The sequence below is a fragment of the Leucopleurus acutus genome (genome assembly GCF_964270905.1).
Source record: "Leucopleurus acutus genome assembly, chromosome: 11".
In the NCBI taxonomy this organism is placed as follows: domain Eukaryota; kingdom Metazoa; phylum Chordata; class Mammalia; order Artiodactyla; family Delphinidae; genus Leucopleurus; species Leucopleurus acutus.
Window position 1 is genome coordinate 93,028,279 of NC_139152.1, and position 26,586 is coordinate 93,054,864.

General features: G+C 59.6%; 2 protein-coding genes across 3 annotated transcripts in view; one reads left to right on the forward strand and one right to left on the reverse strand.

Annotated features, from left to right (window-relative positions):
* Positions 1-370: 370 nt before the first annotated feature.
* On the forward strand, positions 371-10,225 carry KCTD17 (potassium channel tetramerization domain containing 17; the record flags this gene model as incomplete). Its single annotated transcript, XM_082849828.1, has 6 exons — positions 371-544; positions 1,732-1,840; positions 4,158-4,249; positions 5,221-5,316; positions 7,069-7,194; positions 10,196-10,225. 6 exons carry the CDS (start codon positions 371-373, stop codon positions 10,223-10,225), a joined length of 627 nt encoding a protein of 208 aa, XP_082705954.1.
* A 3,426-nt stretch (positions 10,226-13,651) lies between these two features.
* The window catches only part of TMPRSS6 (transmembrane serine protease 6), a 37,883-nt gene continuing 24,948 nt past the window's right edge, over positions 13,652-26,586 (reverse strand). The window contains exons 11-18 of one of the 2 annotated variants that reach the window (XM_082849456.1): positions 21,830-21,975; positions 21,356-21,454; positions 20,282-20,395; positions 18,878-18,994; positions 18,380-18,548; positions 16,956-17,020; positions 14,944-15,080; positions 13,652-14,453 (exon numbers count right to left, since the gene is read on the reverse strand). In XM_082849456.1, coding sequence (XP_082705582.1) covers positions 14,295-14,453; positions 14,944-15,080; positions 16,956-17,020; positions 18,380-18,548; positions 18,878-18,994; positions 20,282-20,395; positions 21,356-21,454; positions 21,830-21,975 — 1,006 coding nt within the window. In that variant the 3' untranslated portion in view covers positions 13,652-14,294. Of the gene's footprint in view, positions 14,454-14,943; positions 15,081-16,748; positions 17,021-18,379; positions 18,549-18,877; positions 18,995-20,281; positions 20,396-21,355; positions 21,455-21,829; positions 21,976-26,586 lie in introns of both variants that reach the window. The other variant, XM_082849455.1, reaches the window with a different exon arrangement.

The window sequence follows — 26,586 nt, forward strand, 5'->3', positions numbered from 1 at the left end:
AGGGAGAAGTTCCTTTTCCTGTCAGCTGTTTGATAACCCAAACTGGACAAAGGGAAAACAATGTGGCGATCAAATGGGAGGACCGCTGATTTGGGGTATCACTATTTTCCCAGTGACCTCGAACTTGACCTTCCCAAACACAGAGTAACTTGGCCAAAGAACTTCTTTACTGAACTCCCGTTTGTAGTCCTCCCGGGAAGGGCAAAGTAGGGCGGGGCTGGAGAAGGCGGGATAGAGGGCGTCGGCTGACCCTCACCCCTGGCCACACTCACGCGGGGCGGCGCGGACTACAACTCCCGGCATGCCCGGCGCGCGGTACATGCCCGCCTCCAGCCGCCTTGCAGGCAGGATGCAGACGCTGGGAAGAGCGATGAGGATGGAGGCCCGGGAGGCAGCGCCGCCGGCGGGGGCGGGCGGCTGGAGCAAGTGGGTGAGGCTCAACGTGGGGGGCACGGTGTTCCTGACCACCCGGCAAACGCTGTGCCGCGAGCAGAAGTCCTTCCTCAGCCGCCTGTGCCAGGGGGAAGAGCTGCAGTCTGACCGGGTGAGGCCCGCGGGGTGGGCGGCGGTCGGGGATCCTTAGGTCGCCGGAATCTGGTTGTCCAGCCTGGCCCGCCCGTGGTGCTGGAAACCCGGCTGGGTTTATTTCCGAAGAGCTGGAGGCGGGAAGAACTGGCCGGAGGAGGGGAGAAGGAAATGGATCGGAGAGTGAGGGATGTGCCCATTGCCGTGGCAACAGGACAACGCCGGGCTGCGCCCATTTGGAGTTTTTGAGCGCTGATCTGGGCTCCCTACCCAGGAGGCTGATGGATGGGGACTCTCCCCCTCCTTTGGGGCTGTGGGAAGAGACAGACACCTAGGGCATTCTCTTCTGCCCAAACTGGACTCCTGCACCACGGAAGGAGTTACTGAGTCTGCTTTTCCCCGCCTCCCCGCCCTTTGGGGTATGGGTAGCCTTGGAGTACAGGGAGCTGGGTGGAGAAATCCCGGGGTGCCTTCTCAGCTGGGCTTCATCAGGTAGGAGCGCTGGCCTGGGGCACCATTTCTGGGTTCCCATCTCGGCTCTGCTGCAAACCTCCTGCATAACCTTGGGTCAAACCCTATCCTGCTCAGCCTTCTGTCTGTAACCCCAGAGGGCTGGCCTGGCGATGACCTCTAAGGCCCCCTCTCTCCTGTTGCCTGACCCTCTGATGCTGTGACCTTGGGCAAGTCCACTCACCTGGTGATGTCTCCGTTTCCTCTCTGTAGAGTTGTATTGATGCCTGCTCTGCCTCCCTGCAGGCTGAGGGTATCCAATGAGATAGTGGCTCTTTTGGAAACTTGTAAACATCCCCAGAATGCCAGGGGATCTGGTGGAGACAGTGTAGGGCTGGCTTCAGGGAATAACCTCCAAGAGGGATAATCCCTGAGCCCTACGCTGGGTCAGGTGCCACTCAGACCTCACGGGATGCTCACATGCTCGCCAGTTATGGGAAAGAAGAGGGTTGCTCCGAGAGGCCACATCACTGGCCCAAGGTCACACAGTCAGGAAAAGGCCGGGGCAGGGTTTGAACCTAGGTGCATCTGACCCCAAAGCCTTTTTACTCCATCAGGACACTCTGTTCCAGGGAAGAGCAGACACTCCGCCCCCTCCCGCCCTCCCTCTGATCCTTCACTGAGACTGAAGTGAGAGGTCAGGCAGGGGAGCGGGGCTCACTCTTCTCTCACTGCCTGTGCCCCTTACCTTTGTAGGATGAGACCGGGGCCTACCTCATCGACCGCGACCCCACCTACTTCGGGCCCATCCTCAACTTCCTCCGGCATGGCAAGCTGGTGCTGGACAAGGACATGGCTGAGGAGGGTGAGTTGGTCCCGGGGAGGCCGGGGCCCATACCCTAGCCCTGCCCTCTGCAGTCTGCCGGGGCCTCCTGTGGAGGCGCAAAGCCATTTCGGCTGTCCTCAGGGGACATCTGCTTTCTTCCATGTTTCCTGCTTCTTCTCATTCCTGAGAGGACTGACTCCCAAAGCCTGTGTCCAGGCTGAGCCTAAGGACTGTGCCAAGGTGACTGGCCCAAGCTTCCACTGGGTGCTGCTGGGGAGGTGACAGAAACACGGAAGCAGAGGATAGAGGGAGCCAGTGAGGCTGGGCAGGGATGCCCTTTCCCCTGGCCTTCTGGGAAGCCAGTTGTGGGTGGAGATGGCCATGGGGAGAGGTGTGGCTCTCTTTGTCTGGGTGATGGGGTATCTCAGATGCGTGGTGAGGGCTCACGTGGGTCCGCAGGTGTGTCGAGTGGGTGACTCCTCGCCCAGATCCGGCAGCCCCTGCAGCACAGTTGCGGGTGAAGGCAGGGGTGGGCGGAGCCTGCTCTCCAGCAGGGCTTTGGTCCCTCCCAGGCCTGGCTGGCTGAGGCCCTGTAGATGCCCACTTCTGGGCCCAACAGACAGTGGGGAGAAAGACCGGATGCCTGCCTGGGAGAAAGGCTTGTTGGCAGAGCCCCTGCCAGGAGCAAGGGGTGCCAAGTCCACTTTTCCTTAGGGCACAGGGTGTGGCTCTGGGTCACCTGACCCAGCCAGGCCAGCTTGGACATGTCACTTCTCCTTTCTGAGTCTCCACTTGTGTATATAAGGGAGGGGCAGTGATCTACATTAGGGACATGTTCTGGGAAAACCAGATGTCATGAGTCCCGGGGCTTGTACCCTGGAGATGTCTAGCACAGCCCCTCCCTCCTTACTCGGGCCCACGGTCTTCCCTCCTGACCCCTGTGGGACACAGTGATCGAGAAGCCAGGTGGCTCCCCAGAAGGCCACAGCTTCAAAATCAGAGCCCGCTGTAGGCATCGGCTCTGCGGAGCCCCACAGCTTTCCCGGCAGCCCCTGGGGCAGCAGGTACCATGGGCGTGGCCTGGGCCCAGGAGTAGGTCCCATGGGGAGGGCAGGTAAACACTCCAGCGTCACGGCCAACACCTGTTTACAGGTTCTGGGTTTGTCAAGCCCTGGCACTCCCAGCACCTTTAGACAGGGCTAGAGCCCCGATCCAAGGGGCCAGGGGATCCAGGAGGAAACTGACTAGTGTGTGACACCTGGAAAGTCACTTATCCCTCTATGCCTCCATGCCTGCATCTGTGGAATGGGGTGACAATAGCACCCACCTTGCTGAGCTGCTGTGAGGATAAAAGGAGCTAATGCAAGTGCGTCACTTAGCACAGTGCCTGGCACTGAGGACCCGTGATGCAGAGTTAGTTGTCTGTCATCTGCAGGGCTCTACGGGGGGCATCCTGGCAGTAGCACTCGCTCACTGTGTCCTCTGTATTAGGTGGGTGTGGGCGCCGGGGACATCAGACATGGGCCCTGTCCCCGGGGAGCCCAGAGTCCAGTCATGGAAAGGACAGGAAGTGTCTCTGCCCCGCAGGAGCTTAGGGGAGTCCTAAGGCCGAGGGTCGTCCCCTTCACTGGAGAGGGCACTCGCTCAGTCTCTAAGACTCTCAGTCTCCTTAACTGTATGGGGACAATAACGCCTGCTTCCTCCATGACCCAGGGGCTTGTGGTGAGCACGGGAGGGGCTTTGCAAACTGTGAAGTGTAGGGATTGGCGAGATGCACGTGCACAAAGATTATGCATTTAGGAGGCAGAGGAACTTGAGTGTGAATCCCAGCTCTGAAGAGTGCCAGGTGTGTGGCCCTGCACAGCTGCTGCTTTGCCTGGTCCTCAGTTTCCCTGTTTGTTCAGTGGGGGTGATGAAAGTACCTGCTTCTTGTGCAGAGAATTAACTGCAGTGAAGAGTGTGACATGCCTGGCACGGTGCCTGGCACTTAGCGTGTGCTTCCTAAATGGGAACATGTAATCGGGAGCCACCCAAGCCCCTTCTCACTGTGGCATAGGGTCCAGTCCCAGCGGGCCCACTGCCTCTGGACAGCCCCAGACTAGAGGGCTGGCAGCCACCCCCGGGTCCTGTGCTCAGCACAGCAGGGATATAGTGCCCCTGAATGGCAGCCTCTCACCCCTACTACAGGGAGTGTGGGACCCAAGGAAGGAAGTGTTCCCTCTTGCCTGACCCCAACTCAGAGGCTCATCACCCTTGTGTGACTGGAGCAGGGGGTGGAGGTGGAGGGGACAAGGTGAGAACGGGGCACGGGGGCAGTGGGAGTGACGAGGGTGGGGTGCTGCTCTGTCTGTGCCAGGGGTCCTGGAGGAAGCGGAGTTCTACAACATCGGCCCGCTGATCCGGATCATCAAAGACCGGATGGAGGAGAAGGATTATACCGTCACACAGGTCGGGGGGCTGCAGGGCAGCGGGGCCACATCCCTGGCCCGGGCAGGGGGTGGCGGGGATGGGGGAGGGGGGTCAGGAGGAAGGTTGGGAGAGGCAGAGCCAGTTTTCCTGGGGGAGGCCAAGCTCTCCTATAAGGGGAGGAGTGGTTGTCCAGCTCCCAAACTGTTCAGCAAAGCCCCAGACTGGGAGACGGACTCGGGGTTCTTTCCCTGCCTCGGTTCTGTTTGCTGTGTGACCTTGAGCCAATCACACCCTCTCTGGACCTTGATTTCCTCTTGTGGAATATAGAGGTGCTGAGAACTGCCCACCCTTCCCTTCCTCCCAGGCAAAATGGGGTCACTGTGGAGGTACAGGGGGCCCTGTGGGAGGCAATGTGGGATTATTACATCGTCTACTTCATGGGCTCAGGTGGTCCCCTGGAGGTCACGGCACAAGCTTCTGGAGCTGGTGTTTCTGAGCTTGGACCCTAGGCCTAAGTGGCCAGGCTGTAGGAGGAGCTGGAGAGATTCTCTGCCCACCTTGGGGGAGACGTGGAGGGTGGGAAATGGGTAGTGAGGCACCGTCTCCCAGCCCCAGGAGATTGAAGAGAGGGTGCCCCGCGTCCCCTGGAGGACCTGCCTCAATTAGTGCCCCAGGATGTCCCCTAAGCCCCTCCTCCTTTCCCACTTGTATCACCTGTGTTCCAATTCTGGCTCTGCTACTCTTTAGCTGGGTGACCTTGGGCAAGTAACTGACCTTCTCTGAACTTCCATGAACATCCCATAACTCCTAGGGTTTTTGGAGGGATTAAGTGAGAACATGCACGTCGAGTGCCTGGCACATAGTAGGTACTCAGAACATGGCTCCCATCTCCCCTCCCCCACTTCTATCTTTCTTGGGGGTAGATGGTGGGGGGAGGACAGGTGCTCTTCCCGCCCCCGGGGTGCCTGGCACTCCCACAGGTGCCCTCCACGTCCCCCCTCTGCCTGCAGGTCCCACCCAAGCACGTGTACCGCGTGCTGCAGTGCCAGGAGGAGGAGCTCACGCAGATGGTCTCCACCATGTCCGATGGCTGGCGCTTCGAGCAGGTGGGCTGGGCCACACCCCCAGGCAAAGCAGGCCCCTCCCTTCCCGCAGCCCCAGCCTTGGGGTGCCCACTGCAGCCCCCACCCGGGGTCTTAAGACAGACTAAACAAGATTCAGAAAGGCCACACTTGGCAGCCGACTGACCAGGAAGGAGAGAGGAGGGAAGCCCCAGTGGCCGCAGGGCAGCTCCTGGGAATCATCTTTAATGGGAGTCCTCCCAGCAACCAGGTAGTGGTCTACACCGTAGTGTGTGAGTCTCTGGCCCCCAAGCGACAGCTCTGGTGCGAGGAGACAAGATCCACATAGGAGAGCGGAGGTCCCCTTGGGGCCACACCTTGTGCAACAATTCCATAGGCATAGATTCCAGGTCCCCGCGAGGGACATGCCCAGTTCCAAGCGTTGCCACATTCAGGGCAGCCCAGAGCAGCGGCTTCCCATGAGGTATTTATGGTGACCTGTACTTCCTCCCAGTACCTATGCAGTTTACCAGCAGGAGAGATTTTTATCATAAACGGTGTTGCCCTAGTAATGCAGCTGACGTCACACCTCTCTGAGGTTTCCAGAGGATCAGAGCCAACAAGTTAACCCAAGGTCAAATTTGCCCTTAGAGAAGGGGAAGGGTTGGGTTACCCTTTATCCTTACAAGCTCCCTTGCACCTGGAGGTTGAAGAAGGCCAGGCTTCCCAGGATGGCCGGGCAGGATGGAGGAACTAGTCCAGTCCAGGAGCCGGAAGCCTGGCTTCATATCTAGACCTCGCCACTGACATGCTGTGTGAACTTGAGCAAGGCGTATCTCTCTGGGCCTCAGTTTCCTAATCTGTGACATGGACCAGTAGTGCTTCCTTTGCAGGAATGTTGTATAGATTAGAAAGACCATGGATAAAGCCCCTAGCGCAGAGTAGACCTCTAAACATTGGAGCCAGCTAGCATCCTGTGAATTAATAGAAGCATTTAAGTCTATAGGACCCGTGAGAGGACTCGGGGTCCCAGATTCAAATCCTGAATTTGGATCCATTCACATTCAGATTCTTCCTGGCTGTGGGACTTGACCACCTCTCCAAACCTCATCTGCCTAAGGGGCTGATTTTTCCTCTCTGTCTTCAGGATGAGGGTTCCTGGGGGCCGAACGAGACCCATCATGTGCAGGACCTTTATCAGTCAGAAGGGGCCCTGCAGGTGTGGTTATTTTAGGGACCCCAGAACAAAGGTGGGGCCACTCTTGAAAGCCTAAGGGAGTCTTTGGCAACTGCATGGGCTCTCAAAGGCTGAGCGGGCATGTCAGGGACCGCTGGCGTAAGGAACGGGCGACCTGTTCTACCTCTGCTTCCAACAGTGAACAGAATATTCTATGGAGCTCCACCAGGTCATGCCAACCCTATCCTGCAGCCTGGTTCTGGGGCTGCCTCAGCCACATCTGGGACAGAGGGAGACAGCCTGCCCATTACAGGCCTCTGCCTGCTTTTAGGACGTTGCCTGCTAGATATGGGAGAAGAACAGCGGTGCTAACCCTCCTCCTCTAAGGACCAGGTCCAGCCAAGCCACATCGGGGGCCTGGCCCTGGAATAGCCCAGAGCCCTAGGCGGGGGCGGAGGGGGACAGGACTCTGACTTTGCGCCAGAGGCGTCCTCCGGAAGCCCAGGGATGGGCCTGAATGGGACAGCAAGGTCAGGGCACAGTTGACAAGCGCCGGTGTCCGCCCACCCCGTCCCCTCAACCTCATCCTGTCGTTTTCTCCCCATGCTCCGCCCCTCCAGCTCGTGAGCATCGGCTCCTCCTACAACTACGGCAGCGAGGACCAGGCAGAGTTCCTGTGCGTGGTGTCCAAGGAGCTCTATAGCTCCCCGCACGGACTGAGCTCCGAGTCCAGCCGCAAAACCAAGGTGAGCCCTCTGCCCCAGCCCCTGCCCTGCCCCAACCTCGGCCTCCCTGCCTTTCCTCCCTCCCCTCGCCGCCCTCCACGTAGCCATCCGAGCTTCTTTTTCCCTCCCGCTGCACACGCCTGACCCCCTGCTCACAGCCGATGCCATCCATCCCATGCCACCCACCGTCCTGCCTGCTCACGCCAGTTACCCAGGCCCAGACTTGGGGGACAACGAGATGAGATTATCCCCAGGGCACGGCGAGGGTGGACTTAGATGCCACTTGGATGGTGGTCGCATGGTGGCCACGGGGCAGTGTAGCACAAGGGGGAGTGCACTGGACTAGGGGTCTGGGCGTGGTGTGAGCGTTCTGCGTGACCTTGGACAAGTCCCGCCCCCTCTGGCCACCTTGGTTGTGTTCTCAGAGGAGTGAGAGGGGTGGACCCCCAGCTTGCAACTTCTGGGATCCAAAGGGCCCATTTATTTCCCAGGGGCCTGGGCTGGGGCAGGGAAGCCGAGTCCGTTAATCCTGCCCCTCCCGCAGGCTCCCTCCTAGGACTCAGCGTCAGAGGGGTCTGGAGCCCTTGGGGTCCGGCCCTGTGTTTCCACCCTGGCCTGTGAGGCAGCATCAGCTGGCTAGGGGGCAGGGGGCTCATCGGAGGTCCTGCCACCCTGGACGCAGAGCTGGTCGGAAGCCTGAGGGGCCTTTGGTAGGACCAGTGGGGCAGGCAGCTAGACAGGCTGGGAAGAAGGGAGACCGTTCCTTCTAGGAGCCTGTCCCTATGTGCCGGAGACTTAGGAACTCCGCTTCCCGTCTGGCCGTCTGCCTCCCTGGGCTGTGACTTCCCCTGCCCACCCCAGCCCCATGGGGGCCAGCGGCCGGCGCGGCCTTGCAAGGGTGCAAGGTGAGCTGGCCGCTCCTGCGTCTCTGGGAGAGACCTCAGGACCTGGGGTGTGAGAGCCTCGTGCCGACATCTCAGATCTGCCTGGGCCTCCCCTGGCCTCATTTCTGCTCTGGGTCGGTCCTCCTAAAACGAGGCCTTCCCAGGCAGCCCTCAAGGCTGCCCCGGCCACACACCCACCCCTTCCTCTGACACCCCTCCCCCAGCCTTGCTCCACGTCCCAGCAGCCAGGCCCACCCGTGAGCATCCTCAGCAGGACCCCACCCTCTGCTGGTTCCCCCAGGCCCCTCGCGGGCTTCCCCGGGGATCCGACAAGATGCCCCGGCTTCTGTGGCTGTAGCACTCCCCTCCCCGGGAGGTGCCCCTCGCCCGTCCCCTTCACGCTGAGATGGGGGCCTGCGGGGACAGCCGCCAGCGGGCCCGGCCCCCTCGGTAGCTCTGCGCTCTTTCTTCCCTGGGTCTGCCGGCTGGTCCACAGCGCGCGGAGGAGCAGCTGGAGGAGCGGCAGCGGCAGGAGGTGGAGGTGGCACAGGTGCAGGTGGAGGTGGAGGCAGATACGCAGCAGAAAGGTGCAGCCAACCCCCGAGGAGAACGATCGCTAATAAAGGCCGTGCCTCCCGCCGGCTCCCCGCCGGAGCCCGCTGCGGAGCCTGGGGTCCCGGGACGGCCGGGGGGCGGGCCCTCCAGGGTTAGCTCAGCCGCCTGCCTGGCGCCTCACCTGCATAACCATCCCTTCTCTCACTTTCTCTTTGCAGCCCAGTCATCTCAGGATCCCGCTAACCTTTCCTCCCTCTCACCACCGCCTCCTCCTCCTCCGCTTCCCGCCGGAGGTCCTGCCTCATCTTCATCCACCTCTTCTTCCTCCTGGATCTCATCTGCACCCTGCCTCTTCCCTCTCTGCCCCTGTCCGGGTTTTCTCTCTGCCTGCTCACACCTCCATCCCGGGGCTGCTGTGGTCCCAGCCTCCTGTGCCCTCCACCCAGGTGCCCCGGCACCGCATCCCAGAGCATCCCGCCTGCCGCCTCCCGCACCCCTTCTGCCGCCTCCCGCCTCCGGGCCCGGGGCAGAGGGGCACAGCTGCACCTCCTTGGTGCCCGCCGACCCCGCCGGGCACATCTGAGGCCGGGCCACCCTGCTGCAGCGCCTCACCTCCTCACGTTTCCTCCTTGCAGGTTCCCGTCTGCGCCCCCTCAGACCTGAGGCTGCGCTTGCGGTGAGGGCTTCTCCTGGGCCCCTCGCCCGCCCCCAGAGCTGCCACGCCTGGTTTGTAGCTTGGCAGAGCTGGAGGCAGGGGCGGAAGCCAGGAGGGTGCTCATCTCTTGTATTTTTGGACTTGAGCCGAACTTCCGGCTGATTTTCTCCCCTCCCCCAAGTCTCTCAGCCTATCTTGGCCTTGGGGATGAGGCTCTGAGATGAGACAAAAGGGGGAGGAAATTCTTTCCCACCTGCCCAGCAGCATCAGAGCCACACTGGGAAGGAGGGAAGGGAAACGGAAGCCAGGTGCCCTGACCTCATCCCTGCATCACAGCCTCGAGGCACTGGGTTCCCTGTTGCTGCGGGGGTGGGAAGGACAGGCCACACTTGGATTCCCTCGGCCTAGGAGGAGGCAGCCGGAGCTGGCTGCGGATTGGGCTGTGGCAGAAGTAGCCCTGGCCGGGTGCCCACAGCCCCCACTCAGTCTTATCTGCCTGCTGTCTGACCTTGGGCAAGTCACTGTCCCTCTCTGGGCCACAGTTGCCTCAAACATGGGGACGGACAGCTGCTCTCTGTGACCTTCTGCCTGAGACAGTGGTGACCAGCCTCTGGGCCTCGGCCCAAGGTGGGGCATGGGGCCCCCGAACGGGCGAGCTGGGTCCTCTCCCCGCTTCCCCTCCTGCTCAGCTCTGAATACACTTTTTCTGGGCCTCAGCCCCCCTCCTTCCCCCAAGAAAGGACCTCGTGACTCACCTGACTCTTTCTCTCTCCCTCTCTCCCCACCCCTCCCTCCCTCCATTCCAATCTCCTCTCCACCCTGCTCCTGGCCCTGCACTACCCCTTCCTCACCGGCCTCACCCTCTCCTCCTCCTCCCGGTGTTCTGACCACTCCCCACCCTGTCTCCCTGCCCCCTCTTATTTTCTAGCTGTTACAAGCCAGAGGCACCCGGATGTGAGGCCCCGGACCGCCTCCAGGGACTTGGGGTTCCCTTCTGAAATCCTTTATTTCTGTACCACGGGGTGGGCCCCCAGCCCGAGGCGGAGGAAGAGCTCTCCCCGCTGTCACCTCTGTCTACACCTGCGGGGCTATGATTTACCCCTGCCTCCGGGGGCCCACTGGGACCTCGCAAGGCCTGATGTGGGCCCTGGGACCCCTGGGCAGAGCCGCCTGCGGGTGGTCCAAGTGTGGCGCTGTCCAGCTGTGTCTCCCAGGCCCCTACGTCCCCTCCCTCAGGTCCCCCCGCTGCATGGCAGATGCGCTCCCCCCGCAGCCCAGTCCCATCACCTCCTTTGGTCTCCCTGTCTGTCACATGGGTTCACTTCCTGCCCGACCTACCTCAGGTTTGCTGTGATTTTAACGAGAGGAGCAAAGGTCCCCGAAAGCCCTCAGGGAGGGCACAAGGCGCAGACTCGGACCTGCCCGGCCCAGGATGGAGGTGGAGGGACTGGTGGGCGATGAAGGGCGTGGCGTTAGCGCTGTTGAAGGAGGGGGTGGGTGACTCGGCCTTCACCTTGCCTGCTGCCCGCGCCCCTGCTGTCTGTACTGCCGGCCGCACAGTGCCCTGGCCAGGAGGAAGGGAGGCATTGGTTCAGCAGGGGCAGCGGGGCCACTCAGGAGCTGGTGACAGGGGAAAGGGGGACACTCCTCCCTCTGCCCAAGGGAGAGTCTGGGGTGGCAGGGGCTGAGCAAGGGGCCCCTCCTGCATTTATGGCCTCCCCAGCTGGATACTTGCTTCCCAGCGGTGTCCAACACCACCGTGTAATAAAACCTGAAGAAACAGCCAGCCCGGCTGTCTCCCTCTCTTTCTCTGGGCCACGTTTGGGGACAGGGGCTAAACTTAAGGTGGTGTAGACAGCCCAAAGGTAATGGGGCTTTTTCATAAAGCCCAGGGACCCCGCCCTGTTGTCACTCTCCCGTGCGTGCTGGGGGGGGTGCACATCACGGTTGCATTCTCTGTCCCGTGGCCGGACACCGAGGGTACCAGCTCTGCCTTGCTGGGTGAACTTTGGAAAGTACCTTCCCCTCTCTGGGCCTCAGTTTCCTCAACAGTAAAGTGACGGGGTGGACCAGGTGACTTCTAGGGCCCCGCCCCCTGGAGTCACGCAGGTCTCTTCCGGCCTCCAGGCAGACCTAGATTAGCTGGGGTGCTGAGGGCTAGGGAATTGGGCCTCTGGGAATCAGAATACCAGGTCCTCCCAAGCCTGGCTCCCTACGTCCCAATTCCCAGTCTCACCTCGCCATTCAGGTAAGGTGCTCTCCTTTCTGGCTTCACCCTACCACCTCAGCTCCCTCCTAACCTAGCAGGACGTCCCCTCTGCTTCCTGCTGTGATAGCTTCTGGTCACCTCCACCCTCTGCCCCAAGTCCTAGGAAATACAACCCCCAGTCTCCCCTCCATCTTCTCTCAGAGTCTGACGGGACCCCCACCCCGCCTGGCCAGTTCCTTCACCTCCCAGGTCCTACTGAGTGTCTGCCTGGCTCCCCAGCCCCGCCCCCCAGCAGTTCAGCGCTGCCGGGGGACATCTCTGCAAAGCAGTGCTCCCCTTGACCGAAGCCTCCCGGGGGGACCTCACCGCTCGCCCTGGGGCCACGCGGCTCTCTGAAGTTGACCTCGCTTTTTGTGTCCAGCTTTGCTTGCAAAAGAGTTACCAGGAGCCTTGTTAAAAGGACAGATTACCCCCTACCCCCTAATTCCTACTAAGGCCATGAATTTGCACTTTAGCGAAGCACCCTCCAGCAGTGTTCTCCCCCTCTGAAATCCCTGAGAGGCCACCCGGGGTAGTCCTGCCCCCACCCCAAAGGTGTCCCCCCATAGCGTCTGCTCTGTCACCTCCACAGGCAGGACCCAGCGGGTGGAGGGCTCTCCACACATGGATGCCATGGCCGTTCCCTGTCTACCTTTGAAAACCCTCTCGACACTAGGCCCCCTCCAAGGCTCCCCGCTTCCTTCTCCTCCCAGCTAGGCTCCAAGAAAGACTTGTCCGCCCTTGACACCCCCCTTCCTCCCCTCCACCAGGGCCCAGCACTGTAGGCCTCCCTGACCACGCCCACTCAGGCCACAGCCCTGGCTGCTAAGACCCCACCCCCCTCAGTTCCCCTCAGCCTCCTACTCCGGACCCGCACGTCTGCAGTCTGTGTCTCCCCCACCTCCTCCGTCTTCCCTGGACCACCGTCCTTGCAGGGCAGCTCTAAAATCCCTCCTCCAAACCTCTCTCAGGCTCCGCCTGCCTCCTGGACATCTCCCTCCCAGAAGCATCCCAGGTTCATGACACCTTCCCAGAGCTTTTCCCTCCCCAGGTGCCCTGGGTGGGAGCGGTCCTGGGTGACTCCTCCCTCACGTCACCCCATCCACTGAGGCACCTGGAGGACAGTAAGGGTCTTTCAACCCTATGTCCATCCTCCTTGCCCTGCTCCATCCAGGACCCATCCTCTTCTCCCTGGAATTCCACAGTGGCCTCCTTACTGGCCTCCCTGCCTCCCACTTCCTCCAGGCTGGTGCCGGTGCTGGTTCTAAAATGGGAATCCATCCTGTGTCGGTCACTTCCCTGCTCTAGAGCCTTCCACGGCTTCCCAGAGCGCCCAGGGTCAATTCATAGCTCCACTCCAAGCGCTTTGCCATCTAATCTCAGTTTGCCCCTCCCCATGCATTCCTTTTTAGCCCTACCGCCCACCCCACCACCACCCCTGCCAACCTCTGTTCCAACTAAAAACAACTTACTGTTCCCTAACAGGCCACTGACTTTGGGGACTGTTGCCTTTGCACATGCTGTTCCCCTGCCTGGAATGCTCTTCCCCACCTTGGCCACCTTTGAACCCCAAGTCTCCTCCAGGCAGCCTTCCCGAGTTGCAGTCTACCCCAAAGCCCCTTCACCCTGGATCAGCATCCCCACCCCTCCCGAGATGAGGAGCCAAGTTCTGTGCAGCTCTGTGACCCCAGTGCGGCCCTCGGCACGTGGTAGGAGCCTGGAGCTGCTCGCTGAATAAATGACTCAGAATGCAGAGGCAGTGCCGTGCCAGAGGGGAAGCGGTAGCCTGGGAATCAGGAGATGGGGCTTCCGCTCCAGGCTCCACTCCTGACCTCTCCCTGGTGCGATCATGACACTCTCTGCCCCTCAGCTTCCTTCCAGGCTTCCAGAAGGAGTGCATCACTTGTCCCAGCCCTCACTCTGACCTGAGGGGCACCAAACCATTGCCTCCCTGGGGTTGCTCCCAGGACCTAGGCAGCTGCCCTGGAGGCCACCGCTGCCCCCACTGACCGCCCCCACCCCTTGGTCTTCCGGACGCTTAGCCAACAGGCTGAGCAGATAACAGGGGCTGCTCAGTCAAAGGCGTGAGATTGGTGCCCGGGGCCCCATTCAATCCCCAGAACAGGACCTCGGGTCAGACAGCTTTATTCCACAGGGCAGCTGAGCTCACCTCCAGGTGAGAGTGGGCAGTGAAGGCCCGAGGAACAGGTAGGCGTGGGAGGACCCTGGACCTGGGGCTCCCCACCCTTCGGCCTGCCGTGGTGGCTGGCCCACTTGGCTGTCTCCAGGGCTCTGAGGGCCCTTCCTGCGGGGGCACCTTCCTCCCCCACCCCTCAAGTTAGGCCAAGGGCTTCAAAGGCTGGAATCTGCTGTCTGGAGAGGATGCTGGCCCAGCAGCCTCTGCGCTGGGGCGGGGGCAGGCGGGGGGCCTGGCAGCCACATGACTGCTGCTCGACCCTTGCCGACCAAAGTCAGCAGCGGAGGAAGGGGAAGGAGGAGAGAGAATCAGGAGGGGACAGGCTGGATGCGAACCCCCCAGCCGGGCCTGGTGACCGTCCCAGGCCCTCAGGGGAAGTCTTGACCACCAGCTGGTGGCCCCTCTCCCTCCTTGTGTCCTCACTGGGGCAGATGTCAGGCAACAGGTTGCGGGAGAGGAGAGACACCACCTCCTGTCCCCACGGGGCCCTGCCACCGGCAGAATACTTCCTCCCCTGCCTGGTGGGCGCCCGGGGCTCTCTGAGTCCAAGAGGTGGGGCCCTTGCTCTGCGGGGGCAGCTTCTCAAGTCAGCACCTGCTGGATCCAGCCAATCACACCTGTGATGCGGGTGTAGACGCCGAAGTAGTTGGGCCGGCCACAGCCCAGACCCCAGCTAACCAGCCCCGCCAGGAACCAGCGGCCACTGGGCTCCTTGCACACCAGCGGGCCGCCCGAGTCGCCCTGTAAGAGGGGAAGAGACAGGGCCACGTCAGGGTGGAGACATCCCCTTCCAGGCAAGGGTCCCGACTGCTGGGGATGTTCTGAGTGACACGTCCCCTTTGGAAGCCTCTGATAGATGGAGGCGGCCCAAACCAGCCCAGCCTGGCCTCCAGCAGGGCCTGGCTTTCGCGGAAGCGTGGATGTGTGTCCCCGCGCCCTGCCCAGCCCCGCCTGCCTTCTGTGGGCTCTAGTCCTTTCTGCTGCCTCACTTGGGCAAAGCGCCTCGTGGAGGGCAAGGAGCAGAGCTGGGCTTGGGCCTCAGCCCTGCCCCCCGGGGTCTCTTCTGATCTGGGGCCTGCAACCTGGAGCAAGTCTCGCAACCTCCCGAGCCTCAGTTTCCTCATCCATAAAGTGGGGACAGCCAAGCCCACCTGCCGTGAGGCTGCAGCAGGCCCTGGGTGACGAGAGCAGCGCCCTCTCTCCCCGATCTGGCCCACCCCGCAGGAGTCACCTGGCAGGCATCCTTCTTGCCCCTGCGGTAGCCGGCGCACAGCATGCGGGGGGTCACCTGGTAGCGGTAGGCCTCGCTGCACAAGTCCTGCGGGATCAGCTGCACGTCCACCTTCTGCAGACCGTTGCTGGTGGGGCCTGCCCGGCGGTGTCGGGGGCAGAGGTGAGAAGATCTGAGGTGCCCGGGGCCCCCACTCTTCCCGTGGCTCCTCCAGGAGCCCCCTTCCTCGCTCCTGCTCTGCCCACCGTCCCATCCCCGCCCTCCACGTCTCCATCACTATGTCTGGCTCCTTCTCCGAGAAGCTCATGGTGACAGACCCCACCCCGACCCTGCCCAGGGCCTATCTGGACTAGGGTCCTCCTGAGGTCCTCCCCCCGCCACCCCTCCTGCTTGAGGCTTCTTGGCTGCCTCCCCTCCGCTCTCTGACAGCCCTGGGAGATTTTTCCAGAACACACATCTCACCCCTTCACTCCCCCCTAAAACTCGTCAGCGTCTCCCCACTGTCCAGCCAGCACTTCTCCCGAGGAGCTTCAATCAACACTGTGCCTAGTTCCACCCGGAGATCCGGTCTGTTCGGCTGGGCTGGGCCCAGACATCTGTGCTTTTTCTCAAAGGCCTGATGCTTCGAGCAGGTCAGGAGGAGGACTCCTGGCTCCGGATCCGCACCCAGATCCACCGGCTCCCCTCTGGAGCTGGGTGTCCTCAGGGCTCCCTGGGTTGCCACCTGTGCTCTTACCAGAAGTGCCTTTCCCCTTCGCTGGGACACTGCTGACCTATCCTCCAAGCCTGAGCTCAGCCCGCCCTTCCTCTGGGCTGCCACTGCCCCCCGTACCTCCCCATCCATGTCAGCTCCCCAAAGCATGTTTCCTGTTTGTCTTTATATTCCCTTTGTCCAACTCGATGCCTGGCATATAGCAGGTGCTCATAAATGTGTCATTGAATGAATGAATGAGGAAGTGGACCAATCCTTGTTTTACACTATTCTCTATCATCCTCTTGGACATGTCACTTTTCACCTGAGCCTCAGTTTCTCCATCTTTAAATTATCCCTCAGTCCTGCCCACCTCCAGATTGTAAAGCACAGTACACATTTTTAAAGCCACCACCGCGAAGGGTGCAGGGTGTGGCTGTAGTTATGTACAGAACTGAGAGCTGGCCTCTAGGGATGGCCAGCTCCGGTCAGTGTAGGAGGGAAGGGGAGAAACTCATGTTTCTGAGAGGCAGCATCCAAACAGCAGGGGCTCTGGGGTCAGATCGTCCTGGGTTCTAGTCTCTGCTCCAACCCTCTCTGGCTGTGTGACTCTGAGTCACAGCTAAATGTCTCTGAGCCTCCGTTTCCCCATCCTTAAGATGGGGTCCGTGATAACCAGTAGCTAGGGTTATTGGATGGATTCAATGAAATCATGTTCCCCTAAAATCTAACCTCCATGCGGTAAGTGTTAATAATTAAGAGCCTCCCCCCAACACAGACACATACCCCCCCACCCCCCGCTGTCCAAGGAGCAGAGGGTTGGAGCTTGCCCACGGGCTGCGGGGTCCCTGGCCTGCCCCATCACTCCACACTTATCCCCTAGGATATCCTTCCATGACCTTGGTTCTCCTTAAATGCCCTTCTGGCAGGAAGGGAAGGGGAGAGGCCCACGGCCATAGTTAAAGGTTTTTTTCCATGAAATCCAGCCCAATTTAATCCCAGGACTAGCGGGCCTCTGGAGGAGAGCCCCAGGGCCCCCTGCCAGTTCACCTCCAGGCTCAGAAGCTACATGAGGGGGACCCATCCCATCTCCCCTGCCCGCAGTCCAGCTCACCACCCTCACGCAGGGCACCCCAGCCCGTGATCCAGCAGTGCAGGCCCGGCTCGAAGAAGTGGGAGCGCGCGGGCAGGCAGACGGGTTGCACGGAGGCCGAGCGCACCACGGGGTGGTCGAGCTGCAGCAGGGCCACGTCATAGTCGTGGCTGTCCTCCTCATGGTACGGGTGCAGGAGCAGACGGCTCACCTTGAAGGACACCTCACCCGGCCAGCGAGCGCTCTGCCACACTTTGCCCAGGAACACGGTCCACAGCGCCGGGGACGCCATGCTGAGGGCAGAGACGGGGACTCGCTCAGCGGCCGCCTCCCCGATCCCATCCCAGATCCCTAGGGTAGCCAGCTTTCCCCCGGGACACCAGCCTCCAACCCATCCCCGCCCTGCTCTGGAAGGCCAGGCGGCTGGTGGTATGGTGTTCAGTGTTGGCCCTGGAGCCCTCCTGCCTGGGTCCCAGCTCCAGCGTCATCCCTCCCGAGGTGTGTGTGTACCTCTCTAGGCCTCAGTCACCCCATCTGCAAAATGGGAACAGCATCACCTACTCATATGTTCCTGAGGGAATTCAATAAGACTGTGTATGTAACAAAAATTAGCACAGTGCCAGGCGCTGGCAGATCATTCTTTCCTTTTTTCTGTGCACTTTATAGATGGGGCAGCTGGGAACGCCCTGAAACTTGCTGGTCCTCAGGAGGAGGGGGAGGGAGTTGAGTGTGGGGGAATTGGAAGAGACTGGGCTGTGCAGACCCCTGGAGGCCGGGTCAGCGTCCAGGTCTTTCTCTACCTTGTGGGCAGCGGGGAGCCAGGGATGAAGTGAAAGAAGCTGGGTAGTCAGACCGCACCCAGAAGGGCACCCGGGCACCTGGGCAGAGGATGCAAAAGGGAACTGGGCTCTGGGCTGCCGGGGTGACCCAGGGGTGATGGTGGCAGCGTGGACAGGCAGTGGCTGAAGGTTCTCCAGACCACTGAGAGGGCCTGCTGCCTCGCTGAGTGTGAGGGGAGCGGGTGCCCTGGTGGCTCCAGGCCTTTGGCAAGGACTGTAGACCCAGGACAGAGGAGAAGGTGTGGGGACAGAGTCCAGAACTGGCCGTGCTGGGGGGCGGGTCTGGGACACCAGACCTCAGGCTAGGGGTGGAGAGTGGGTGCTGTCAGCCCACCACGGAGATGAGGAAGATGTCTGTAGGGCAGGGTGAGATGTCCCTTCTTGTGGGTTTCTCTGCCCCACCTCTCCCGCCCCGGGTCACAGACAGGCATGCCTGGAGGAGGGGGTTTATGGCCTATGAGCAGGTCAGGCAGTTCTGTTTTCTGCTGTCCCCCAGTGTCTAGCACAGCCCCTGGCACACAGTAGGAGCACAACGAATATCGTTGAATGGATGAATGAGTAAATAAATGAATCACTGACCCAGCTGAGAGCAAGATACCAAAAGTAGAGCACAGAGAGGTCAGGCAGCCTCTCCGGGGGCACAGCGCGTGCTCGCGGTGGAGCCAGGGCTGAACCCAAGGGGCGGAGCAGCCAGTCTGAGGGGCTTCCCACCGCCCTCCCCTCTGTCTGCTTAGGTTTCAGACACACCGTACCCCGTCACAGCCTTCCCTACCCCACCTCTCGCGGCCCACGTCCCCGTGCCATCCCCCTCACCTGTCCTCCTGGAAGCAGTGGGCAGCGGTGATGACCCAGCGGTCAGCGATGAGGGCCCCCCCACAGATGTGTCGGCCCCGAACCTGGAGGCTGGCCTGCCAGGGCCACTCACCCTCCGAGGACTCGACCCCGCCCACGATGCGGCCCGAGGGGCCCTGGAGGCCACAGTCTAGGGGTGGAGGAGGGGCAGGGATGGACAGAGGGCGAGCGGCCGCAGAGAAACAGACACAGAGAAAAAGAGAAGGGGGAGGCAGGAAGGGCGAGCAGAGGAACGACACGAAGGGGACAGGGAAAGAGAACGAAGGGGCGAGGGAGGGAGAGAGGCGGGCAGGACCCACACCAGGGGGCAGAGGCGGGGTAGAAAGAGACAGATGGACGGACTGATGAGCTCTCCCTCCAGCTCCGCAGGGGGGTACCTCCCTCGCTCCCACGCTGGACGGCCCAGCAGGCGGAGGGGCACGCCGCCCAGCCCAGCCTGTCGGGGCCCGCAGGGCTCACCACAGTGCTGCTCGTCCGAGCCGTCCTTGCAGTCGGGGTGCCCGTCGCACCGTGGGTTGGGCTTCTTCACACAACTGCGGTCCTCACACTGGAAAGTGAACGTCCCGCAAGGCACCCCTGGAATAGAGGGGGTGGGGGCAGGGCTTAGAGGGTGGGTCCCTGAGCCCAAAGGAGGCTCCAAAATGAGGCCAGGGAAGACAGAGCCTGGAAGAGGCCAGGAGGCGACCGGGGAGGGGTCTCTTGACCCCACTAAAGGGTTCCCTGAGGCTCCTTTAAGGTCCCCTAAAGGCCACGTCCCCTCCGCACCCCACACGCTGATCTGTTAAGAGAAGGCAGTGTCTCCCCTCTCAGACCTGGGCTCCTGACCGTAAGATTATGCCTCCCTCCAGGTATGGTACCTGAAGGCAGACCCGTGCCTCCACTTTCAGCCCAGTGAGGCTCCCAAGAGCGCGGCTCTGCCTCTCCCATCAGACTGAGCTCCCCTCCCAGCCTGGCAGCCCTCCGGGCCCTGTCCCCCCAGCCACACAGCTGCACCTCACTGCCTTCACCGTGCACAGCTTCCTCCTCCACAGTTTTCGCCTGCTCTCCTTTCCTTCGCTACTTAAATTTCACCTCCCTTCAAGGCCCAGTTCAAAGCCTGCCTCTTCCAGGAAGCTTTCTCAGCCTGATCTCATTCTCCAGTCTTCATATGCTACTGCACATGATGTCCAGAAGGTCTGGGCCAAAGAGAGTCACCCATCATTTTTTTTTTTTTCCTACTATCAGATAATCCCCAGAGGGCAGGGACCACTTTGGTGTCTTTTATTCCCATTTCTCAACTCTGCCTCGCATATCACTGGGTCGTCTGTGAGTGAAGGTTGGCTGGGCAGATGGATGGATGGACGGACGAATGGATAAAACACTGGAGACTCAGGAGATTGGGCAGACCAACAAATGGGTGACTTGATGGTCTGGTAAGAAGGCTGACAAGCAGCTATCTGGATGGATAAATGAGTGGATGTAAGGACTAATGGACAAACACGTAGTTAGAGAGATCCGTGGATGCATGGCTGGAGGATGGAACAATGGACATGCAGAGAGGCAGTTGGGTAAACCAGTAAGTGAGTAGATTGATGGCTTAGTGGATAGGGAGATAGGTGGTTGGACAGGCCGATGGATGAGTGAGTGAGGGGATGTATGAATCAATGGACAGACAAGATGGTTGGGGAGACCAGAAGATGGATGGATGGATGGATGGATGGACGGACGGACGGACGGACATATAGGCATACTTATAAATGGGTTGGGAAGCATTTGGACAAGAGAGCAGAAAGCTTTGAGGAAGAAGCATGCAGAAGGGCTGGGCTATCTGGCTGAGCGCATTCTTCGGTTTCCCTCTAGATACCTGGTCGTACCCCACCCTACCTTCCTGGCACAGCTCTTCATCACTCCCATTGAGACAGTCAGGCTGCTGGTCACAGACCCTGGACAGTGAGATGCATGTGCTGTCCTCTTGGCACTGGAACGTGGCTCTGCAAACTGTATGAGGACACAGGGAGGGGACAGGTGGGAGGAAGCCAGAGGCACCAGGCTGGGACGTTGCGCTGCCTGTGACTGTGCATCGTATCGCGTGTCATGATCGCAAATCTCTTTCTCAGCTACTTTACGCCCGAGTGTCACAGCAACCCTGTGAGATGCTCCATTTCATCGGTGGAAACAGAAATGAAGTGACTTTTCCAAGGTCACCTGGCTGAGCCAGAACTTGACGCCAGATGTTCTGGTTCCAAATAGGAGGCACCTTCACGAGCAGGATCAGAGGATCAGCGCAGAGGCAGGCACACCTCCCTTCCCTCCTGCTTCTCTCCCCACATATGTAAAACTTTGATGGGATGCAGGTGGTCTGGGGAGATCAGACTGGAACAGGCTGTACTGATGGTGACTCTGGGAGCCAGAAGCCAGGATTCAGAGGCAGAGGTATTGATCCGAGGGAGCCCTGGCTCGGGGGCCATCAGGACCCTGAGCCCCTTCTGCCAGGGCTGGGCAGTGGTGAGCACAACCTCAGGAAGAGTTGGCAGCTCCAGTCTGAACCCCTGCAGTGGAGGACCCCACTCAGAGGAGGCAGATGAAGGATCCTCTCCTTGGCCAACCTGGGTCTGCTGGGCTCTTCTTGATAGCCTTCCCCCTTCTGGTCCTACCCTCCCTCATCTGCTCTGTTCCTTCTTGGACGGCTGTCCTGGCAGAAGGCTGGGGGTGATGGCCTGGTGGGGAGAAGCCCTGAGCTGGGAGTCAGGACACCTGGGTCCCAGCTTGTCCCTGTCACTGCCCCACTGGGTGGCCCTCACTCTGTGCTTCCACCGTGCCGTGTCAGCACAGCGAGGGAGCCCTACTTCCTGGGTGCTGCTAATGGGAGCTGCCTGTGGGCAGCGGGTCTCGAAAGGGTGGGCTCAGCCCAGCACAGAGGTGAGGAGAGAGGAGCGACGGGGTGGGCGGGCAGCTCACCACAGTTTCTCTCATCCAGGCCGTTGGGGCAGTCTTTGACCCCGTCGCAGGCAGGCACACAGAGTCCATTCACAGAGCAGAGGAACTCTCCAGGGCAGGCTGGACAGGGAAGGAGCCATTAGGACACGCGTCAGCATGAAAACACGTGCAGACACAAGGCACCCGCGTGCTCACATGTGTACCCACAGGCCTGTGTACACGGTCCATGTGGACATACATGTCCAGGCACATGCACGCAGCACACACTCGGGTAGGTATGAGTGTATATACCTCGTGAACACGTATGACTGCCTTGCACACGTGAGCACACGCAAAGCTGCATATGTTTGTGCACACGTGTGCACATGCACAGACACACACACACACACTCCTTTTGACCAGCCTCTTGGTGCTCCCAGGGACAGCTCAGAGGCAGAGAGAAGCCGCGGGGGCTTAGGGGGTCCCCGCCCCAGTCCCCAGCCTGCCCACACTCACGGTCTGACTGGTTGTACAAGCCGTAGTGCACCTGCACGCCGGGCCCGGTGAGGGAGATCTGGGACGTGAAGTTGATGGTGATGCCAGCGGTGGCCACCACAGGGATCCTCTCGGCGTAGGGCTGCAGGGTGCGCAGGCCACACAGCCTGGGGGCGACCAGAGACAGGCTCAGGGCCACACGGTCTGGTCCTAGGTAAGGGACAGCCTGGGTCCCCGTGTACAGACAGGGCAAGGACAGGGCGGTCGGAAAGGAAGGGGGAGCCACATCCCCAGCCCACCCCCACCTCCTCTGTCTTGATTTCTCCCTTGGGTGGCCACTCACCCCCAGAGTCATCTAGAAAGCAGCCTGGCTATGTCACTCCCCTGCTCAAAAACCTTCAATGGCTCCCCATTGCCTGCAGGATAAAAGTTAACGTCTGGACTCTAGTTCCAGTCACCTAGGAGCTGTAAGAGTCTAGCAAGTCAGAGTCCTTCTCTGAGCCTCACTTTCCTCCCTTGTAAAACAAGGGAAATTATCATCTCTGTTGACCTGACATCTGACAAAAGTCTCCAATGTGTCAGTGGGAGCAATAGTCCTTGACTGGTCTACTCTCCATAGACTGGAAGGGATGTTCCTCCTGTGCTCGGTGTGGAGTGAGAAGGCAGCCTCGCTCCCCATTCAGGCCTTTCCCTCCCACTGAGAAGCCTCCACAGCCCTGGTGGCTTCCCTGTGACCCTCTGGGCATGAGGGAGGCACCAGTCCCGCTCCCAGGATCAGCAGTGCCATGCTGATGGGCGGCACCTTCTCCGTGAGTGGCCACACTCGGGTGGGACCACCCCCCAGCTGTGGGAGCACACTCACATCCCTGTCGGACACCCCCGTCCCCATCAATCATGCTCTCGTTCCCACAGAGCAGGTGGGATTCCCCGCAGAGAGCAGGTAAGAATCCTCCCGACTCCAGGGTGAGGGGCACGGCGCTCATCCCACACGGTGCCTGGTCACACCTGGCCTTACACAGCAAGAGGCCATGCTTTCATGGAGCAGGCGCAGCCACGCCCCCCAAGCAGCGGGACCCTCCTCAGAGAGCAGCCTGGGGTTCCCTGCCTTCCCAGGCGGGACACCCTCAACAGAACAGATGGGTTGGCCCCATCAGCTCCTAGGAATGCCTCCCACAGGGAAGGGAGTATCCTCACAGAGCAAACAGGAATGCATTTACAGGTGAGGGAAACACCCAGAACACGGGTGGAAAGGTCTGCAGACAGAGGTGAAAATGCCCCCAGCAGAGAAGGTAGGAGGAAGTCAAGAGAGCAAGTGGGAGTGCCCCAAAGCATGATGGGAACATCCCACAGCAGATGCAGCAGCCCACAGAGCCAGAGGCCAGAGGTTTCCTCAGAACTTCCAGAACACGGCAAGCATTTAATAGTTCAGTAATAGTTGGAGGCCCCGTTGCATGGGGATTTTGAGGTTCTCACAGCAACTCCACCCTGTGAGGAGGGATTGTTCTCATCCCGCTCTCCAGATAAGGCTCAGGAAAGGAAGTGCTGAGGTGGACGAGAAGCCAGCTTCCTCAGGACCCAGGAGGCCCCACCCAGCCTGCACTGTGCGGAGGTGCACCCTGACCGTCACTGCCACATGAGCTCTAGGGGCTGAGCCCTCACGTTCCCCATGACTCCCCTCAGACCTGGCCTAAGGTTTAGTTTCCCCATATACTGTTTGCCTGCAGTGATATTCTTGCCCCCATACCAATAAACAGTTCTCAAAGTATGGTCTGGGGACCACTTGGGGTCCAGAGTAAAAATTATTTTTATAATAATTCTCAGGTATCATTTGCCTTTTTCACTCTCTTCTCACACAAGGTAGAGTGGAATTTTCCAGAGCCTATGTGATGTGTAACCCATTGAATGAGGAAGCAGGTGTGGGGATTCATTTGTGGTCTACTAATCCAATTATTAAAGGAAGTTGCAAAAATATAAAACGGTGAGATTATTCCTCACCAAATGTTTTTAGTTTGGGAAATATAATTAATTTTTCATAAAATATGTCCTTTATGTTAAAATGTAATGGGTTTCTTATTATTTTAAATGAACTGATAAATATTTTTAAATGTTCTCGGTTTTCATTTCTAATACTGTAAATATAGGTTAAAAATATAGTTTTTATACAAGGCATAAAACTCTCTGGGGTGCTCCATAATTAAAGAGTACAGAGGGGTTCTGAGATGGAAAATTTTGAGAACCACTGCTCTGCAGCCCAGGGGGACCAGAGCGGGATGAGGTGCCACCAGGGGGCGCTCCTGCACAAGCCTCGTCCTTATCCTTTTAAAACTAAGGAAGCAAGGGGGTGTTGTGGTTTGTTTTTAAAGTAGATAAACAAATGCTATCATGGATTACTATCCCCAGAGAATTGCCCTGGAGAGTGGACAGGGGATCTGGGGGCTGGGAAATACCGGGCAGGGGGAAATGAGGAATCAGGTGCGTTCCTGAACATGCTTAAGGTTCAGGGGCCTGGGGCACTGTCCCCAGACAGTCACGGGAGACTGTGGAGAGACAGGGAAGGAACCAGAGCCGGGTTGGAGGGCAGTGGAATGTTTCAGTTTATAAGAATTTGAGGGCTGCATGGTCACCTCAAGCCTTAGCCAGAGGCTCTAAGACACCAGCATCTGTCAGTAGGACATTTCTCTACTGACATCCAAGAGAGGATTCCAGGGTCAGCCTGCAGCTCAGCCTGGTACTCAGGAACTGCTCAGCCTGGGCAGCATTCAGTTCTCAGCCTGGAGGCCTGGGGCAGACAGGAGGTGGCAGAATTTCTGGGGCGAGGCTCTTCATTAGCAGGAGCCAGAAAAGAGGCTGTAATCCGGCAGCTCAGGCTGAATCACTCAGCCTAAGGACGATCTGTTTAGCCTGTGCAGTATTAAAAACTTCTTTTCAAATGTAGTTGCCAGCTAATTGCACATAACATCTTAGATTCTTGCTTCTGAAAAATAAGCCCTAGAAACACTGGCTGGAAGTGATCAGAGGCTGCCCGAATTAGGCAGGGCACGTGCGGCCCAGCTAACCAGGCTCCTCCCTCCCTCCCTCTCCCCCACGCAGCCTGCCTCAAGGAACTACGCACGCACTGGCCCGGCCCCTTTGCACATCATCATTTCTGGTTCTTGCCACAGTGCCTTCTGCGTGAGGGTTTGCGTCCTCTGGCTCTCCAATCCCAAATGCTGTCCCCTCCCCCCAAACCCTGTCCAAGGAGCACCAGAAGTCTGAAAGCTGTGGAGCCCACGTCTCGTCTCAGCTACAAAGTGCTGGGGGTCTGACAGCACATTTTTGCCCCGGGGCTGCCTTGCGCTTTCTCACTTTTCTGGATTTGGAGAATTTTCCTTCCTGCCTCACCTAGACAGTAAGCAGGGATCCGGTCAACCTTGCATGTCAGCAACTCTACACAGGGAGGAGTTCAAGAAAGATTGGATGGTAGATGGATGGATGGATGGACAGAAGGAAGGAAGGGTGGGTTGGTGTATTGATGGATGGGTAAATGGATGGAAGGAAGAAAGAATCGGTGGATGGATGGATGGATGGATGGAAGGAAGGAAGGATGGAAGGATGGATGGAAGGATAGATGGATGGATACACACATACATGCATTCCCTTCCCTAAAGACAGGTTAAATGGGAAAGACAGTCAGCAAAGACAAGCACTAAGAAAAGGGAGGACAGCAGTCTCACTTGGTGGCCAGGGTGGTGGACCTGCAGCTGCAGAGCTGAGGCTGGGCTCTGCCACGTGAACCAGCTGTGCGACCTTGGGCATCTGCCTCAACCTCAGCAAGCTCCCATTTTCAAGTCTGTAAGATGGGGTGACAGCTCCCTTGTAGGGTGTTTTATGGCATGCGTGAGAAATGATTTCTTTGAAAACCAGCTGCTATCGTCGGGCTGTGCGCTCACCAAGGGCAGCAGCTGGAGCTCCTTCTTCCTCATCGCCAGCACCCGGCAGTGCCCGAGGAGCCTCTGTGGCCGCCCAGGGGATCAAAGGAGCAGAAGGGCCGCCCCATAGCCAGGCCGGGCCTGAGGGGCTCCAGCAGACCTGAGGAGCCAGGGGCTCTGCCTGTCCCCATCGGTGAAGTGGAAATGGTTGCCGGATTTCACGAGGTCAGCTCCCTGCCCCGCCCCCAGGCCACTCAAAGGGCATGAGGCCTCTGCTGGGGAGAAACTGGGTAGAAAACAGGGAGGTAGGGGGAAGGCAGAAAGGGCTCGGGGGAGTGAGGTGACAGTGCCCAAGGATGCCCCGCCCGTGGGGGAACCCGCGCCAGCCTCTCCTCATCACTGTGCTGGCACCTGAGGGGTGAGACACCCTCTCCCCACACCCACCCTCTGTCGCTCCTCGTCAATGGCCATTCTGGGCCCCAGGACTGTGCCTCCCCCTCCCTACAAATCCTGTGCCTGGAAATCTACACCCTTCCCCAGACCTCTTGTGTCTTTGCCACCCACACAAGCAGATTTTCCAACAAATGCTTATTCAAAGAATTTCCCAGCAACTACATAGGCCGCTGGTTATCAAAAAAGATCAGAACTAGAGGAAATGGTTTGTCCGGTGCTTACAGTCTGGAGGTACACCTCTGCCTTCCCTTCCACCCTCAGACACGGGCAGGAGCCTGGGGGCAGGGGGCCACGAGTCTCCACCGCGGGACCCCGGACCCTTAACGAAGGTCTGAGAAGTCAGGGATGGGACTTCCCAGGCTGCTCTCGGAGCTGACAAGAGGAGAGCCCCAGAAGCTGTCCGTCCCCTCAGCAGGA